The sequence below is a fragment of the Syngnathus acus genome, chromosome 5 (assembly GCF_901709675.1).
Source record: "Syngnathus acus chromosome 5, fSynAcu1.2, whole genome shotgun sequence".
In the NCBI taxonomy this organism is placed as follows: Eukaryota; Metazoa; Chordata; class Actinopteri; order Syngnathiformes; family Syngnathidae; genus Syngnathus; species Syngnathus acus.
In genome coordinates this window covers 923,807-941,830 of record NC_051091.1, presented here as the reverse complement: position 1 = coordinate 941,830, position 18,024 = coordinate 923,807, and the positions used below count along the sequence as shown (strand labels likewise).

The window sequence follows — 18,024 nt, the reverse complement described above, 5'->3', positions numbered from 1 at the left end:
GACTCTGTTTTGAAGGCCCAAAAATTCCCAATCTAATTAGTGGTTGACTCTACGTGTGCTTCTTTGAAAGTCATCAATGGATGACTCCAAATAAAAAGCCATGGCATTCCTGCTCACTCATAACCAAGACTTCACTTTACTTGGGCTCTTCCACTTGGATCTCTTCCTTGACCTGAAGAGGGCACTGCCACCTTTTCCGATGAACGCCACATTCACTCCGACTGCGGTACGGATACTTTGCGTTGTCAAGTGCCTGCGTCACCTGCCACCCAGCCGGCCGCTCTCATTGACGTCAAGTCTTCACAGCCACGCCACGCCCAGGCAATCAAGTCACACAACCGGTCTCTGCTTGTTAGTGACCCCGAGAACTCAGCAATCCTCAATTCAATAAAGTCCTGTCCTGTCTCGTCCGTCACATGCGTTGAGTTGCGTATAGACTGCGTATCACCAAAAGTACATTTTGTGAGGAATGGAATTGCACAACCCTAGCATCTGTTTTGATCAAAACAGGAACACACTATTACTGCGATAGTCTCATTACTCACTCATTGTGTTCAAGGTCAGCACCAAGGCTATTGCGTAGTTTGTGTTTGCCTCAGCGCAACAGGCCAAGAAAACATGTTTTTTTTCTGTGTGACTCAGGGGGACGCGGGGGGGGGGGGGTCTCGTCATGTCCCAGCGCTCCGTGACATTGCCTGAGTTACCTCGGACAGTTCAGGACAGAGAACGCGACCTGGCCCCACCTCAGAGTTCTGGACACGAGTTGTCATGCTGTTTTTGCCTGATTGGCTTATGAAGATGAAGAATAGAGAGGGAGAGTTTACAGCAGGGGTCTGGAACTCCAGTCCTCGGGGGGGGGCGCATTCCTACATGTTTTCCAAGTTTCCCTGGTTAAACACACCTGATTCAAATGATCAGTTCATCCTCACGTTCTGCAGGAGCCTGATCATTGTGTTTAACGAGGGAAACTTGGAAAACATGTAGGAATGCGGCCCCCCCCCCCGAGGACTGGAGTTTGAGACCCCTGCTTTACAGTGTTGTTGCTTTCAAAACTTTGCAGTTTACTGTAATGCAGTTAAAAGGAGTGTGTCATAAAGAAAATGAATGTACGGACTTCTACAGTGACCATAAATAGGACGGACAATCCTATTACATCAGTCACGTCTTCAAATGTGATATGTTATATATAGCATACGAAAATAAAATACATTCCAAACACCTTTAAAAAATTTGACTCAAATCCCAATGGCATATTGTGCCAGAAAAAGAGAACATGCTTTTTATCAAATAAAACTCTTTAAATGTGCAAGTGTACTCATCACTATTGCACAATGAATAAACACTATTTTCCATATGTCTTTAAAATGTCAATTTCCTGCTAATTTGCATTATTTGGGGGACAAAATCATACAACGTCCTGCTGTCTGTCAGAAGTGTCATATATTTTCTACGTCAATGAAATGGAGTAAAACCAAGCTATTGTGTGTGGAAGCATTTTTCACTCAACTCCAAAATGTGCCTATTTTTATTGATGTATTGATGTTTATAAATGTAATGTGTTGTTGCTATCAATTGTTATCAATGTAATGTGTTGTTGTTATCATTTTTACATGACTTTGTACCGATTCAAAACAAACGTGCAGTATGGGTGACTTAGCTTAAAAAAAAAAACGGAATAAAACCGATTCCCACTTGAACTCAGATAAACTAAACTAAGATAATCGCCGTCATGCATATTAGGTGCATACTGTACATAAATATGAGTGCACGTCATCATGTGTGACTAATGCGAGAAAACGTCAAAGCATTTATTCAAGTGTTTTCTTTTGTGTTTTTTGACCATGTGCACATTCTTGAGCGTGCGTGTAAGGGAGCGCTACACTGTAACATGCACTTGGTCTGTTTTAATGGTGTGACAAAATATCATTATTTCTTGTGAGGAACTATTAATACACAAGTTTCAAATGTTCCATTTTTTGTTGCCTAGGCCTTGTGTCATAGTTTTCCTTTATCATGTGTTGTTTTCAATTTACTGTATTCTATATCAGGGGTCACCAACTTTTTGAAACGGAGAGCTACTTCCTGGGGAGTGATTAATACAAAAGGCTACCATTTTGAAACATCAAATTTGCTCCAATTAGATGAATATGTTATTTCCAGGGCGGCACAGTGGCGCACTGGTCCACCTCGCTGTTGGGAGGGTGGGATACGTCCAGCACGCACGCGACCCCCGTGGGAGGTGGGGGGACAAGCGCTAGAGATGATGGATGGATGGACGGTATGCCAATCACATCGCCACTGGACAAAGTTGTGCAATCTTTGGATGCGGAATTGTCTCTGTACGTGAAGCTTTGAGTGAAAAATGACGACTTCAAAAACAGGATGAAGTGGAGTGATATCAAACGTGTCCAAATCGTTGAAGCAAATCGGGGAAAACAGCATTTAACAAACACGCGGAAAGCACGCTCTCTTCACAGGCTCAAATATTTACCCACGGTGGCGTGTGACGAGCGTGTGTAGTAGTAACATGTATCGTTGCCAAAGTTTCGCCCCCCTCCCCAAATGGGTGCGCGCATCGGTCCACGCGAACCGCGTCACCTCCACGGTGGCTCATGTTTATTTATGAAGCCAAAGAGGGAGAGGGGAGGGGTGAAGCTGGGTGCGGGGGTCGCGAGGGGGCACTTCCGTGGTTTATCTGAGGCCATACTATCCTTTCAACGTGGATCCATAAATGAATGGTGGGCTTGGCGGCCACACCATGGCGCACCGGCCCCTGATTGGCTCGGTGCGCGTCGGAATAAACCCACTCGGCGTATATATGTGGCCGTGAGGTGTGACAATTGCAGGAAAGCGAGCAAAGCCTCCCGCCTAAAAGAAAGCAAGAGAAAAGAGAGATAAAGACAGACGGGCAGACAGGCAGACAGACAGGCAGACAGGCAGAAAGAAAAAGAAAGAAAGAAAGAAGGAAAGAAAGAAAGAAAGAAAGAAAGAAAGAAAGAAAGAAAGAAAGAAAGAAAGAAAGAAAGAAAGAAAGAAAGAAAGAAAGAAAGAAAAAAGTAAGACGGGAAAAACAAGTGTCAATAAGAGAGCTACGTTAATCTTCTCGGGCCGACCCAACCCACCCCACCACCAGGAGGAGGATGAGGGCGCAGATCCAAAAAGTGCCGCAAATCGTGGAGCTGCTGAGGAAGAAGTCCGTAGGACTGCAGCACTTCAAGCCCACATCTTCGGTGTGCGTCTTGGAGGAGAAGGATGCTGTGGAGGTTGCGCGGTGCCCACACGCCGCCGCCACCGCCTCCTCCTCCTCCTCCTCCTCGTGGGCGCACAGTCTAGATGCCATTCCCGGACCCACCAACTGGCCGCTGGTCGGCAGCCTGGTGGAGCTCCTCCGTAAAGGAGGACTCACCAGACAGCACGAAGCATTGGTACGATCGAATTCGTCTCGTTTATCTTTCATTTGGTCTAATGATATTGTTGCCCACCCCCACCCCAAGGTTGATTATCACAAGAGGTTCGGGAAAATCTTCCGCATGAAGCTGGGCTCCTTCGAGTCAGTGCACATCGGCGCGCCTTGCCTGGTGGAGGCGCTGTATCGCAAGGAGGGCGCACACCCGCAGAGGCTCGAGATCAAACCCTGGAAAGCATACAGGGACATGCGGGACGAGGCGTACGGGCTCCTCATTCTGTAAGTCGGCGGAGGGAGGGCTCACTTTTGGATCGAGAGGGTTCCGACGTGGAGTGCCATCATTTTTATTTTCATGATTATTCAGGGAAGGAAAAGACTGGCAGAGGGTGAGGAGCGCTTTCCAGCAGAAGTTGATGAAGCCGACAGAGGTGGTGAAGCTGGATGCTAAAATCAATGAGGTAAGACTCCAAGATGAGGAGAGAGTCTTTTAATTGTGATGTTTGACATGGAATAATAATAGTAGTATTTATGAAATTACAATAGGTGATGGAAGAATTTGTGAGCAGAATTGGAAAAATCAACACAGATGGCAAGATTGAAGACTTGTACTTCGAACTCAATAAATGGTCTTTTGAGAGTAAGTTTCTTTCATTCTATGATGCGTCGGAATTACGGGGCCCCAAAATGATTGATTGATTGACTGAAGATATGACCATTTCAGAGAAATCTGGTAAACCTTGCTAGAATCCATGCCACATGAATCTTTAGTGATTTTTTTTTCTGACCTCAGTACCAAAATGGAACATGCAAATCATGTTGTTGTGTTTTTGCTCAGCCATTTGTCTGGTGCTCTACGACAAGCGCTTTGGTCTGCTACAAGAAAAGGTCGACGAAGAGGCCATGAATTTCATCGCCGCCGTCAAAACGGTGAGTGCACGCTTCATTTCAAATCACTTGCACACATAAGCAGTATTTCACCAAAATGATCTTTTTTTACGCAAAATACAACAATGATCGTGATCTGTGATGTACAGTTTTACAAATGATAAAAAGCCCAGAATTGTTTGAGTTTCTTCAAAAACATCTTAAAAAAATGGGCTCAACACGATTGCAGTAAACGTGTAGCAGGTTTATCCAGGTTGTACATGAAAACATGAGCTCGTCCGTTCAACTAAAGCACAGTCCTGTAGGTGGCAGTGTTGTCCACCGTCTATAATACTGTCCGGTGGGAGCTCTGAAGTTGGCTCTACTATACAGTGTACTAGAGCGTGACTCACGTCCAAAAGAATGTACTCGCATGGCTGCGAGTTTGTCGGGTTCACCGGCTGAACTGTCGCCAGTGAAGCCGGCCGGTTACTGGGGCAAACCAATACCGTCAATGTACTATCACAAAAGCCGGACGGACGGGATGCTCGTCGGCTGATAGCGTGGACAAAGAGCACAAGGGTGATGATTGAATTAACTGAACGGATGGACTTCAATTGGCAGATGATGAGCACGTTTGGCATGATGATGGTCACGCCGGTGGAGCTCCACAAGAGCCTCAACACCAAAACGTGGCAGGACCACACCGCCGCTTGGGACCGAATCTTCAGTACAGGTACGCATCCAGATAAAGAGGACAGAGGTGATGAGCCGACAAGATGGCAGCAAGTCGATCAAAGCGGAGAGAATGGACATGGCTTGTGGGCCAGAATTGTATGGAGTTGTTAAATGATTCAACACATTTGCTATGATTACACATGAGCCGCTTTATACCTCAGAAGGTGAAAAATGTGTGGTGCCAGAAAGACCAAGCCATACTCAGAGCAGCTTTTACTATGAAGCGGATGCTCACTTTTTTGTGTGAACGGGATTCGGTCAAACCGTGTGACCCACGAGAGGCCAAACTTGGCAAATATTTGCCGTAACAACAGCAGTGAGGTCGGTGGGGACGCTGAGCGCAGGAGCGACCTGGTAAAAAGTTCAGTTATGACAGCGGAAAGCATATGTAGCAATCGGGAGGAAACTGGCATCACTGCTGGAGTTGCCGTTGACTATTTCAAACCAAAAATGGAGTATTTTGCCAAACGAATGCCTGGAAGCACTGCGCTTGCGTTGACATTTTTTCCATGATCCTTGTGACCTTTTTAACGGTATAGCGCTCTGTCTTCAGCCAAAGTTTACATCGACAAGAAGTTGAAGCGGGACGCCCCTGCAGCACCGGACGATCTAATGGGCGACATCTTGCACAACAGCAACCTTTCCAGAAAGGAGCTGTACGCAGCCATCACCGAGCTCCAGATCGGCGGCGTGGAAACGGTGAGATGCATTAACATAACGCGGGAGAAATAGTCAACTCCGTTAAGTGAGGGTGAGCAAGTTCATAGCGAGCTAATTACATTGACATTTGCTCAAGCAGGCCCCGGGGCGCCTTTTAAAGCCACAAACACTAAAAGTCACATTTAAGAGAGCAAAACCCTGCACGTGTTTAATATTGCAAAATAAATATTCAATCCGAGGGGTCATTGCTAGAATACTCGATTTGAAGAATGTTTAATAGCTATCATTTGAAGCGTGCAGGGAGGGGCACTTGTGTATAGCTAACTTTTCGCTAGCGTCTGAAAGGTCCCCACCACAATAAACGCTTCACATGACCTTCATAAAAATGATATAAATCACACATTTCTTGCTGTACAAGTGGAATTTCCGCAAGTAATCTCAGCCAGAAAAAAATCGGAGCTATAGCTGCGCTATAGTCAGGGAATCCTGTACTGGAGTGGCAAAAATATTGCTTCACCTCTCACCTATTTTCTATCCTGTACAAAAACGGGAGGGTTGAGTCAGCTGAGCTCCAAAACAAACATGTGCTACAGTTACAGTGCCTCACATGTGTCGTGTAAGAATTGAAGTGAAGCGGGAAAAAAACAATTCCAGCTCCTTTCAGGACCCCACAGCAAAAAGCGCTTAGTGAAAGGGCTACGTGCCAAGTCTCACTCCCCCCCCCCCCCGTCTCTCTTAATTTCTCTCAGACTGCCAACAGCATGCTGTGGGCTATTTTCAACCTGTCGCGTAACCCCGCCGCCCAGAGGGAGCTGCTGAGCGAGATCACAAGAGTGGTGCCCGCCGACCAGCAACCTTGCGGGGAACACCTCAAGAGCATGCCCTACCTCAAAGCCTGCCTCAAAGAATCCATGAGGTACAATACATTTTCAGTTCACACATTTCCACTTGAGCGCATAAGAAGCGCCCCCCCCCCAAAAAAAGCAAATCAATTGCAGGGAGAAAGTCAGTTCCAGAAAGTCTGCATTGGATGTCAAACCAGCTCAGTGGCCTAGTTGTAGAGTGTCCGCTCTGAGACTGGAAGGTTGTGGGTTCAAACCCAAAGACTATGAAAATGGGACCCATTGCCTCCCTGCTTGGCACTCAGCATTATGGGATGGAATTGGGGGGTTAGATCACCAACTGATTCCCGAGCGCAGCACCGCTGCTGCTCACTGCTCCCCTCTCCCTCAGGGGATGGATCCAAATCACACGGGGATGGATGGGTTCAATGCAGAGGACAAATTTCACCACACCCAGATGTGTGTGTGTGTGACCATCATTGGGACTTTAAATCGTACAACGGCGCTTATGTAAGTCAAGACGTGAGCATCGGGTCAATATTTAGAGCGGTACCACGGAGATTAAGAAGCCAGAGCCCCCCTCCACCCGCACGTGACAAGCTCTGTGAGATAGAACAGCATGACCGGCCGGGTTCTTCAAGTGCAGTCACAAGTCGTCCATGGTGTCATTGAGGGCTCCTAACCGGGGAATGTAGGATATGAGATTACACAAAGTTTGGAAGAAGAAGAAAAAAAAATGACCGTGTGTTCAGCTCTTGTTAAACGGCTTAGACATGCTACACTAGACTTTCATGAGGCCCAATTCTCATGCGTTGTTTTTCTCTTCCTTTGACAGGTTATCGCCATCCGTTCCATTCACAAGCAGGACCCTAGACAAAGACACTGTGTTGGGAGATTACGCCATTCCCAAAGGAGTAAGTGGCTGACATGAGCAGATTACAATCACTTACATTTGACTTCACATGTCTGAAGGAGGCAAGTGAATACAACATGTACAGTACAGAGTCCAGACAGAGAACCTACCCAAAATCATTATCCCACTGGCATAAGCGCCCAAGTCATTTTGGAACTATTTCGGAAACAAGAAAAAAAAAAAAAATACACACAACAAATTGGACAAATAAGAGGAGTCTGGTTACTGCACTTTGGATTAGCAAAAGAAAAGAGCGCATTGTTTATCTCCCATACAGCACTTGTGCTATTAGGGTCAAAGGTGAGGTTGATCCACAGCTATTCACCCTCCCAGTCACACAAGTAGTCAATTTAGACCCCGCCGCGTTAGTGAACACTAATGCCCCCCCCCAACCCCCGCAATTGAGACATAACACATTCTACGACATTGCTCCTGTTTTCGATTGTCCAAATGTACATAAATGAGTGTACACCGAGTCTCATTCTCTGTCGCCGCCCTACAGACAGTTCTGATGATCAACTACCACGCCATCGGCGCCAACGAAGAGTACTTCAACGAGGGCAAGCGGTTCAAGCCCGAGCGCTGGCTCCGTGAGAACAGCTCCATCAACCCTTTCGCCAACGTCCCCTTCGGGATCGGCAAGAGGATGTGTATCGGCAGGCGGCTGGCCGAGCTGCAGCTTCAGCTGGCGCTGTGCTGGGTGAGATGCTCACGTTCCCATCAGCCACCTCACTCACGCATTTGCAATCACTGTGCCACCAGACCAGACCAGACCAGACCAGACCAGCTTCGAAAAGGATATTGTTATTTACTACAAAAGCCCCTCCCCGCACTTCAACATAGGTGCTTGGCAAAATAAAATGTCACTAGATGGCGCCAAAACCACTGTGCCACAAGATCAGGTTCTAAAATGATAGTGTTATTTACTACAAAAGCTACTTTTTATATACTGCCATTGGCCTGAGCACAAAAGCAGCAAGTAGCTGCCATAGTTGGGCTCATCCCGTGTGTTAACCGCATTTCAGATCACATTATTAGAAACATGCATGGAACAACTACAATTAATCTCAATTATTCCAATTTTGACTGTATCGTGAAACTAGAATAAAGTAGAACTAATGATCCTTTGGTTATTCATTCCCCTTTAACACATTTATGAACATGAAAAGTGGCTTACAGTACCGACATCAAGCTTACTGCTTGATGGCTTAGGACAACGTTTTTTTTTTTGGGTCTCTGTGGACGTTTTCACTGACTCGTGGTCTTTCTTGTCAGATGGTCCGAGATTACGAGATTGTGGCGACGGATGACGAGCGGCTCGACGTGATTCACTCGGGATTGTTGATTCCCAACAGAGAACTGCCAGTGGCCTTCATCAAGAGATGAGGTGATCATTGAAAAAAGTAGCTAAATTGTGACGAGACATTGTGATTTTCTAAGACCATGTAAAAGTGATCATTTGAAAATGCAAACACTGGCAGAGATTCTTATAAATAACAAAATATGATTGTCAGACATGATCGTTGTCTTCACAAAAAGGACGTGAATAGTAATTTGTTACAGGAGTGTGTGTCTTACTTAATCTGTGACCTCTTCTTTGCCTTCCAGGTGTTGTATTCGTCCAATGAAAAGATGGTACCTCTGCTGGACCTCTGACTCCCTGTATTGCTGCTCTGTAAATAGAAAGACGTCAAATTGCTAACTATGTAATCATGCCATGAATACCTCAAACCTATTTAAAAGTATTACTCAAGACTGTTGATGGCTAACATAGCAGTTATTGTGTACAAACTGAGTGTAGGCAGCTGTCTTGGAAACTTATTCATGTCCTAGATGTTAAGATGTTTATTTTCATTGTGTATATAAAGTGCAATGACAATGTACATTGTTTTATGTCGACATTGTATTCACCAAAATAAAAACCTCAATACAACAAAGCTTTCTTGTTCTTTTCCATCAGTCATTGTGGAAGGGGGAGTTCTCAAATCAGCCGTATAAAATGGGAAGAAATTGTGTCATGCTGCCCTCGTCGCAGGGGAATATTTGAATCCTTCAAAAAAATCATTAAGGGTCAACATCCGCCATTTAAGAGCCAATGTAAATAACCCCCTGAAAAATGTCATCCTCAATCAAACGTGCAAATCCAGTCAAAATTAAAAGCGCATATGCGCACAAACACAGACGCAAACTCACGCACGCCCCCGCCCCCCCCTACACACACAGGAAGCTCATTGTTTGAGTCGAGCACTTCCCCAAAACTACAATACTTCTTTCACATTGTGGGTCGGCTGTTGCCGTTGAGGGCTTTATTCTTTGGAAAATCATAATATCATCAGATATATATGAGAGTGAGGAGATGGCATCTGACATCTGTCAGGAAGAGTTGGACTTTTCAGACTTGTTTCTCTACAATGCACCTGGCGAGGACTTTTCTGCTGGCTATATCCCAGGTAAGCGGCCATGAAACATAATTCTGCGTACCAAAACCAAATATTGATTTGCAGTTCCAATGCATAGCTCCAATGGGGATGGCTTTTCTATTTGTCAAGGATTTGGCAAGGAAAGTATTTGACCTATGAAATTCTCCTAATCTGATGAATATTTTTCCATCAATATCTGAATGTATTTAATGATCAAATCTGAGTGCAAATGAGTGTGACCGGTTTTATTGACAGATGACGGCAATCAACCCGCCGTACTTGAGGATAGGCCAGCCGAAGACAGCTCATCAGAGGTGGCATTTGGCTCCGGGTACCCGAGAACAAGACGGGAGCTCATTCCGGCTCCCGGTCCCAGGATTGAGATCACTCCATCGGCGGGGGACTGTTTCACCCTTCAGGCCTTAGAGCAAAGCCCCGGCTTCAAAGCCCTTGGAGCCTACCGGGAGTGCGCGAGCCCCGCGAGCAGCAACTCCTCCGCAGGTTTAACAGCGGATGGGTGCTCTCCATCAGTATCGCCATGCATCTCCCCTTCCAACAGAGGAGCTTGTGCCACGGAGCACTCCACCATAGATATCTGCTCCTTTATTCAGGATATCCAAACATCTTCAGCCCAGTCTTCTCCTGCCAATAGCTTCAGCGAGGAGCTCTTTCTCCTGCCTGAGCACCGAGTCCCCCCCTCGCTATTTGTCCACCGACGTTGCCGTTCTGCGTCACCGCAAGGCAAGCGCGCGCACGAGCAGGTCCTTCCTTGTCCGGGGGCCACTCCTGTCAAACAACGTTCCCGTAGCCCGAGTCCTATCCCACTGCACGGCTCCTACCCCCTCCATCACAGCCAGGTTCCGGATGAGCACCAGAGCCAAGGCCAGGCCTCCGGGCTGTGCTTAAACGACAAGGTGAGCGGCCGCATCTTTTCTCAAGATGTGGCGTTAGGTGCAAATAGGCAGAGGCCAGCTTGCGTGTACAGGGAGGGTCACCACGAGCTGGAGAGGGTTGGCAGGCTAGAAGATGAAGCCAGACTTGGAGGCTTCCGTGTACTCCCAACTTCATGGGCTCCTCCTCATCCCGTCCACTTTGGAGCATTCGGGTGCGTGGCTTTTCGATCTCAAATAGAGTCAAGAATATCACGTTTCTTTCCTCTTATGGTTTCTTTCTCCTGAAGAGGTCTATCCTTGGCACCTCTACCTTCTCTGGACTGGCCGTTACCCAGCCGGACGAGTCAGTACGAGCTAGTGATCAAGTCCCAGCCCAGGTCTCACCACAGAGCTCACTACGAGACAGAGGGTAGCCGCGGACCTGTCAAAACACCTACCGGAGGACACCCTGAAGTCCAGGTACTTGATTTGATCTCGTCAACAAACCCTTTTGCTGCAAAACGTTAAGAGAGACAGTCATGCAAATTCAAATGATCCCAGAAAGTCCATCATATGACCTATTGAAGGTGGCCAGCAGGTATGGTCACATGAAATGCACATATTGTCTCATTCCTAATCTCCTTAAGTCTGGAAGAGGACTTAATGAGCAGTTGCAATGCGCTGGTGAAAACCCTTGGCACAGTGAAAGCCTGACATGAACGTGTTTGTCAGCGGAGCACTGGAGTGTGATTCTAAGCCGCTTTGGTGGAACCCACCAGCTCCTGGGTTACAGAGGCACGGCGCCGCTCGGCCTGCAGGTCTTCATCGGCACGGCCGACGAAAGGCTGATGAAAGCTCACGCCTTCTACCAGGCCCACCGCATCACCGGCAAGACCGTGACCACGCCCTGCACGGAAAGGATGCTCAACGGGACCAAAGTGTTAGAAATCCCTCTCCAGCCAAACAACCACATGACAGTGGTGTGAGTAGAGCCCGAATGTGGAGAATGTCCTCCTGATGAGAGACAATTCCACTGGCTACTTTCGCTTGGTTGGTTGGTCCCAGAAAGAATCCTCCTGTCTTACTGTTGATCTTATGTCGCGTTTCCAAGGGTCGACTGCGTCGGAATTCTCAAGCGGAAAAACATTGACATCGAGCTGCGGAACGGCGAGACCGACGTCGGACGCAAAAACACTCGTGTGCGCTTGGTGTTTCGTGTTCACGTACCGCAACCTGGAGGCCAATGGGTGTCACTCCAAGCGGCCTCTCATCCAATCGAATGCTGTACGGATGGAGCAAACCATCATCCGTCCGAACAATGCTAATATTGTTTGTTTTTATTCCTCTCCATTCAATTTGAACTTGTGTTTGTTCAGCCCAGCATTCAGCTCAGGAGATCCCTCTGGTCAAGATGCAGAACCTGGACCGATGCTCCGTACTTGGTGGCCAACAAATGATCCTGACCGGGCAGAACTTCAGTTATGACGCCAGAGTGATGTTCTCAGAGAAGGCACACGGTTAGAGTTTGACGTCAAGCAGAAATGTCTTAAGGATGTACAGAAACAGAAAGTACCTTGCATTTTTCACCGAGCACAGACACGGGAAACGCGTCTAACCGTCAAACCAGAATTCTTCTAAATGAGAGACTGTCGTATATTTTGGATTCAATGGCTTGTAGCCCGTCTCATCAAACGTGTATTATTTGACATGATGGAAATGTCTGCTTCTGCGTGCTAATGTTGGGAGAATTAACCTGTGAGAAGTTACCAGTCTACTGTTGATGACTAAATGGTGGTTGTATGGGTTGAAGTCAACAGGATGTGGTAAGGCTAAAGTTAGATTTAAAAAAAAAAAGCAAGCAAGCAGGTGAGCGATCAAGTGGGGGTGGTGAACATTCCACACAAAGCAGAAGTCACCATTGAAGTCTTTGTACGATCACTTCTTTCAGACGGCCAACAAATCTGGGAGGTGGAGGCAAATGTGGAGCGAGAGAACAAACAATCTGTGAGTTAGTCTTCCATAGCCTCCGTTTGTTTCAACAGCTAACATTTTCACTGTCTCTTCCAGAATATGTTGATTGTTCTGGTGCCTCCGTATCGGGATGGCACCATTTGTCACCCGGCCAAAGTCAACTTCTATGTCATCAATGGGAAGAAGAAGCGCAGTGAGCCTCGCCACTTGATCTACACCCCCGTGATAGGTATTTATCGGAGCACGCGTGAAAAAGCCGGCCATCTATTTCCCAGCTTTTCTTTTGCACCCCAGACATTAAAACAGAGCCACTGGATGGGTGGCAAGAGCGTGACTACTCCCACCCTCGGTCCGACACGCAAACAAAGTCACCCTTCCGTCGGCCGGAGAAGGAGAGAAGTCTCCAACCGTTCAGTGTGCTCGCATCAGATCCGTGGAATTACCACGCAGTCCTTTACCAGTCAAGGACAACTGGTCTCATCAATGAGCCAGATATTTTACACCCTACAAACCAGCTTTATCATCCAAGCAATGCTACCAGCATCCGCAAAGTTCGGGGTTCCAATGTCCTAACGGCAACAGACAAACTGAGTCAGGTTCCTCAGGCCTATTCATCGACAAGACTTCAAAGTTTTGTGCAAGCAAAGATGGCGTCTTCCAGATTGGTCCAAAGTGACACATGTGGGAAGTCTTCACCCCGGACGGACTCGAGCGGCGCCGACCGAGAATCTCAGACTCATCATGAGAGGGTTGCAGTAAAACAGGAGGACCTTAGCTGTGTCTACCTTGAAGACGGTGAGTAAATACGTCTTTTGCGGTGACACTATATAGCGATAATCCGAATGGAGTCTGTGCGGTTGCAATTGGCAAAGACCAACGACAAAGCCCGAGGTGAAGATTTCTTACGTGTCAGCCTGCAAAACAAGCAGGCGCATTGCTTGCACTTGTGGCTTTCATTATGAGAGCTTTTCTGTTTACTTTCCGGTTTCTGCTCTTTGCACTTTTACCAATGGTTTCACTTGCAAACAAACTCTTGTCGAGGTGTCAAGAAAAGTCAAAGCGAGCTCATGTGGAGCAAAATATTTAACGAGGCCACAGTCAAGGCAAATAAGTATGCAAATAAAAGCAGGCGAGGCAGTGTCAAACAAAGCCATGGTGTCTGTGGTTTCTTTCTGTTTTTGCATCTTTTGAGGTCGAATGTACTTGGGCAATAAGAGAAATACAGTACCGCAAAAACAAAAAATGAGGTTGTAGTATTGAATGGTAAAGTTACTCATTCCTTTCTGCAGTGAATGACATCATACGAAGAGACCTGACAGCTCATCACAGTGACGCTGCTGGAGGCCACCCAGACTCCAAGAAGAACGTGACATAATCGGAAAAAAAATCAAACCCGCTCATCACCGACATCGTCGGCTTTTGCATTGACTGCTTTGTGATGTCATCAGTGATTTTTAAGTCAGCTTTTACAAGTTGTACCTTTCAAGTGATTGTGATTATGTACGTGTGTGTGTGTGTGTGTGTGTGTGTGTGTGTGTGTGTGTGTGTGTGTGTGTGTGTGTGTGTGTGTGTGTGTGTGTGTGTGTGTGTGTGTGTGTGTGTGTGTGTGTGTGTGTGTGTGTACTATGTATAAAGGAATAGGCGTTCAACTCCTAATAATGCCTAGATGCAGTACTGTGTGCCATATGTCGCAAATGGCAAAACCATTTCTGTGATTTTAATAAGTTTTTTCCCCCTCGCACATGAAACGCCATGGACAAATTTGGCCTCTTTCATTTCCCATCCCGTGACGACTATTTGGGTGCGTATACTCAAAAGGAAATATGGAGGGTTGCTTTAAAGTGCTCCAAAAACTAGTTTCAATGGAATCAAGCTAAGCATAAACCTGCCAGTGAACTATAAATAATTCAGATTGGCCTTGTCTCTGCCAGGAGATCTGATTTTAGAGCCGAAACCTGTCTCGAATTGACATGAGAAAATGATATGAGGCTGTTAAATAAATGTCGAGCTAACACATGGGTTTGATTCAACTTCTCATACTGAATAAGTAAGTTGCTTTGAATATGTTTCTATCCATTCCAGAGAACCAAGAAAATGTGTTGAGGAATTTTCAAGGGAAACTTCGAAATGGCAAATGTTTCAAAAAAACATACGATGCGTGTGAAATAACCTCAAAGGTCAGTGAATTAACAGAGATGGCACTTGAGCTTGCACCTGCTCAAAAGACCAACAGGAAGGTTGACACCACGCCTCCAAACCAGAAAGTCAAAGACACCAACAAAGTTGCAAGCAAACAAAACGCTAAGACAAAAAGAGATGCCGTCAGATGGACACAGAGACTCAAAGGTTCAACGTTACCAGTGAAGACTGATGGGACCGGAGGAACGTTTTGCACCGAACCTGAAACGCCAATCGGGGAACGCGAGTGCAAAGCTACCAAATCACCCATGAAGGTCACAAGCACCAGGATAGGTTCTGGCCTAAAACAAAAGACTCGGCAAAGACTCAAAGCCAAAAAGTCACCTGTGAAGGCTGTGCAAGTTAAAGGAATGAAGAAAAAAACTGCCATCCAATCGGAGACTCACACAAGGAAGCGTGAGGTCAAACTTGCCGAAATGCCACCAAAAGGGAGCAAACTCCAATCGGGCTCAAAGCAAAAGACTGCCATCCAATCGGAGACTCACACAAGGAAGCGCGAGGTCAAACTTGCCGAAATGCCACCAAAAGGGAGCAAACTCCAATCGGGCTCAAAGCAAAAGACTGCCATCCAATCGGAGACTCACACAAGGAAGCGCGAGGTCAAACTTGCCGAAATGCCACCAAAAGGGAGCAAACTCCAATCGGGCTCAAAGCAAAAGACTGCCATCCAATCGGAGACTCACACAAGGAAGCGCCAGGTCAAACTTGCCGAAATGCCACCAAAAGGGAGCAAACTCCAATCGGGCTCAAAGCAAAAGACTGCCATCCAATCGGAGACTCACACAAGGAAGCGCCAGGTCAAACTTGCCGAAATGCCACCAAAAGGGAGCAAACTCCAATCGGGCTCAAAGCAAAAGACTGCCATCCAATCGGAGACTCACACAAGGAAGCGCCAGGTCAAACTTGCCGAAATGCCACCAAAAGGGAGCAAACTCCAATCGGGCTCAAAGCAAAAGACTGCCATCCAATCGGAGACTCACACAAGGAAGCGCCAGGTCAAACTTGCCGAAATGCCACCAAAAGGGAGCAAACTCCAATCGGGCTCAAAGCAAAAGACAACAACAAAGCAAAGAGTCAAAGGCAAAAAGCTGCCAGTCAAAGCTGGGCCAGCTAAAGAAATGACCGGCACATTACAAGAAGCCCGCCCATCCCAGACAAAGCGGATGGCTGATACAAGGCAAGATGCCACCAGAAAGAGGCAGCGGCTTGCAAAGGGCGCCAGCAGACAATCTGGCGCAAGCGTCAAAAGGGAACGCAAAGGCAAAGCCATTCAGGTCTCGGCCAAGGCCACCGAAGTTAAAGACGAGCCAAACCCAGAGGCCTTCATAAGGAAGCAGGAGATCAAAGATCAAGTTTCAGTCGAGACTGTGCACAAGAGAGGCAACAACAAACAATGTGCGGCGGCGGCGGCGGCCCAACCGGAGCGTTTAATAGGCCAGTGTGAGAAAACAGTGCCACCTAGAGGAGGTTTGGGAGACAAATCATCAGTGGTGCCAGCTTTTCTGAAACCAAAGACTTCTTTCTTGGTAGACCAAGTGAAAACCATTCTCTTAAGTGCAACAAGCAGAGGTAAGGTTTCGCATTCCCACCACTTTTGTTCCGGTAAATCCTGATGTCTTTGTGCGCAGCCACCTTTGAGACCAAATATGAGAAGTTTGCCAAGATCGGCGAAGGGGGCTTTGGTTCAGTCTATGCTGGTCACAGGAAAACCGATTCTAATCCAGTAAGTAGGCACTTTGCACCATTCAGACGTTTCTTCCCGACGCTAACCAAATGTTTCCTGAAGGTGGCGATCAAATACATCCCCAAGACAAAAGTCAAAAATGTCCCGTTGGTGAGTGAGTGGTACACGCCATATTTGCCTTCATCCTGCTGAATTGTGTTTTCATCCATTTCCACTGTCTCATAGAGCATCAATGGAAAAGTGCAGAAAGTCCCCTTGGAGGCCGTCTTCATGCTGCAAGCATCCAGTATCAAGAATTCAGATGGGAAATCTGCAGTCATAGCACTGCTGGAAATCTGCGATTTGGAGAAAGACCTTGTTCTAATTATGGAGAGGCCCGTCCGCTCGGTGGCATTGTCCACATACTTGATGTGGCGGACACTCCTTGAGGAGGATGAGGCAAAGGTAAGAACGCCGTTACACCACGTACACACTTTGAAATTGTTGATTTGTTCTAACTTGTCCATCGTCAGTATATCATGAAGCAGCTGGTAGACGCCGCCATCAAAATGCACGCTGCCAACATCTTCCATCGAGATCTAAAGCAGGAAAACATTCTACTGGAGGCCTCACCCGGCGTCACTCGAGTGCGGGTGATAGATTTTGGCTGTAGCTGCTTAGTTAGCATGGAACCGTACCATGACTATTTTGGTGAGGCTGATCTTAAGCTTCTGGCACTCCTGATGCGGGTCAATTGACAGAGTCATTGTTGCTCTGGCCATTTTCTTTTTTTTTGTAGGAACCTTGAAATACGCTCCTCCAGAGTATACCCACAAGCGTCCGTATTGCGCTGGTCCGACCACAGTGTGGCACCTGGGTGCGCTACTCTTTGAACTGCTGGACGGGAAGCAACGATTTGACACCTGCATGTTCCTTTCTGAAGGCCTTAAACTGAATAGGGATTTGTCTGAAGGTGAGATTTTGTGAATCATTTGCATTCCTTCAACAGTATGTATATTCCAACAAATCATTGCAACCTTAACATTATTTTGCTTTTTTTCCTATCAGATTGTGAAGACTTTTTGTGGCTGTGCTTGAGTTTAGACCCAACTCAACGGTGCACGCTCGAGCAGATGCTGTGGCATCCATGGCTACTCTGATATCTTCCGACTTCACGAATATCTTTTTTCTTTTTTTTTAACATGAACCTAACGGGTGATTGAATCTCTTGCAATGTAAATAAGTCGTTTTTTGGTATGGAATGGACAAATAAATATTGGAAGCCTCTGTAAATTCTGTGATTTCAGCCTCAACAATAATTACTCCCAGATTTCCATCGTCATTCTTGCAATGTAAATAAGTAGTTTTTTGGTATGGAATGGACAAATAAATATTAGAAGCCTCTGTAAATTCTGTGATTTCAGCCTCAACAATAATTACTCCCAGCTTTCCATCGTCATTCATGAAAGCAGACTC

The 18,024-nt window shown here is 46.6% G+C and overlaps 3 protein-coding genes and 1 long non-coding RNA gene across 4 annotated transcripts; all 4 read left to right on the top strand.

The window, feature by feature from the left end:
- Positions 1-2,977: 2,977 nt before the first annotated feature.
- On the top strand, positions 2,978-9,361 carry LOC119123320 (1,25-dihydroxyvitamin D(3) 24-hydroxylase, mitochondrial). Its single transcript, XM_037252318.1, has 12 exons — positions 2,978-3,425; positions 3,495-3,685; positions 3,771-3,864; positions 3,950-4,043; positions 4,242-4,333; positions 4,895-5,006; positions 5,562-5,707; positions 6,418-6,584; positions 7,346-7,424; positions 7,926-8,123; positions 8,699-8,810; positions 9,032-9,361. Exons 1-11 carry the CDS (start codon positions 3,141-3,143, stop codon positions 8,807-8,809), a joined length of 1,569 nt encoding a protein of 522 aa, XP_037108213.1. The 5' UTR covers positions 2,978-3,140; the 3' UTR covers position 8,810; positions 9,032-9,361.
- Positions 9,362-9,663: 302 nt separating this feature from the next.
- LOC119123303 (nuclear factor of activated T-cells, cytoplasmic 2) lies at positions 9,664-14,182 on the top strand. The gene is made up of 10 exons (XM_037252301.1): positions 9,664-9,873; positions 10,099-10,948; positions 11,024-11,195; positions 11,495-11,697; positions 11,827-11,999; positions 12,092-12,232; positions 12,664-12,719; positions 12,783-12,915; positions 12,981-13,481; positions 13,976-14,182. The coding sequence occupies exons 1-10, from the start codon at positions 9,780-9,782 to the stop codon at positions 14,059-14,061; spliced, it is 2,409 nt and encodes an 802-aa protein (XP_037108196.1). The 5' UTR covers positions 9,664-9,779; the 3' UTR covers positions 14,062-14,182.
- A 117-nt stretch (positions 14,183-14,299) lies between these two features.
- LOC119123305 lies at positions 14,300-15,432 on the top strand. The gene is made up of 3 exons (XR_005098029.1): positions 14,300-14,487; positions 14,769-15,286; positions 15,386-15,432. It is a non-coding gene; the product is annotated as an uncharacterized LOC119123305 (long non-coding RNA).
- A 311-nt stretch (positions 15,433-15,743) lies between these two features.
- Positions 15,744-17,828, top strand: LOC119123304 (serine/threonine-protein kinase pim-2-like). Its single transcript, XM_037252302.1, has 7 exons — positions 15,744-16,454; positions 16,514-16,608; positions 16,672-16,719; positions 16,795-17,013; positions 17,082-17,259; positions 17,348-17,521; positions 17,617-17,828. Exons 1-7 carry the CDS (start codon positions 15,797-15,799, stop codon positions 17,706-17,708), a joined length of 1,464 nt encoding a protein of 487 aa, XP_037108197.1. The 5' UTR covers positions 15,744-15,796; the 3' UTR covers positions 17,709-17,828.
- The last annotated feature ends 196 nt before the right edge of the window (positions 17,829-18,024 follow it).

Coding starts and splice junctions, on each gene's coding strand:
- LOC119123320 (XM_037252318.1), top strand. CDS start 3,141: ATGAGGGCGCAGATCCAAAAAGTGCCGCAAATCGTGGAGCTGCTGAGG. Junction 3,865..3,949: donor TGGATGCTAAAATCAATGAG/GTAAGACTCCAA, acceptor AAATTACAATAG/GTGATGGAAGAATTTGTGAG. Junction 8,124..8,698: donor TTCAGCTGGCGCTGTGCTGG/GTGAGATGCTCA, acceptor CTTTCTTGTCAG/ATGGTCCGAGATTACGAGAT.
- LOC119123303 (XM_037252301.1), top strand. CDS start 9,780: ATGGCATCTGACATCTGTCAGGAAGAGTTGGACTTTTCAGACTTGTTT. Junction 9,874..10,098: donor TTCTGCTGGCTATATCCCAG/GTAAGCGGCCAT, acceptor TTTTATTGACAG/ATGACGGCAATCAACCCGCC. Junction 12,720..12,782: donor AGCGAGAGAACAAACAATCT/GTGAGTTAGTCT, acceptor TGTCTCTTCCAG/AATATGTTGATTGTTCTGGT.
- LOC119123304 (XM_037252302.1), top strand. CDS start 15,797: ATGCCACCAAAAGGGAGCAAACTCCAATCGGGCTCAAAGCAAAAGACT. Junction 16,455..16,513: donor CTTAAGTGCAACAAGCAGAG/GTAAGGTTTCGC, acceptor CTTTGTGCGCAG/CCACCTTTGAGACCAAATAT. Junction 16,720..16,794: donor AAGTCAAAAATGTCCCGTTG/GTGAGTGAGTGG, acceptor ACTGTCTCATAG/AGCATCAATGGAAAAGTGCA.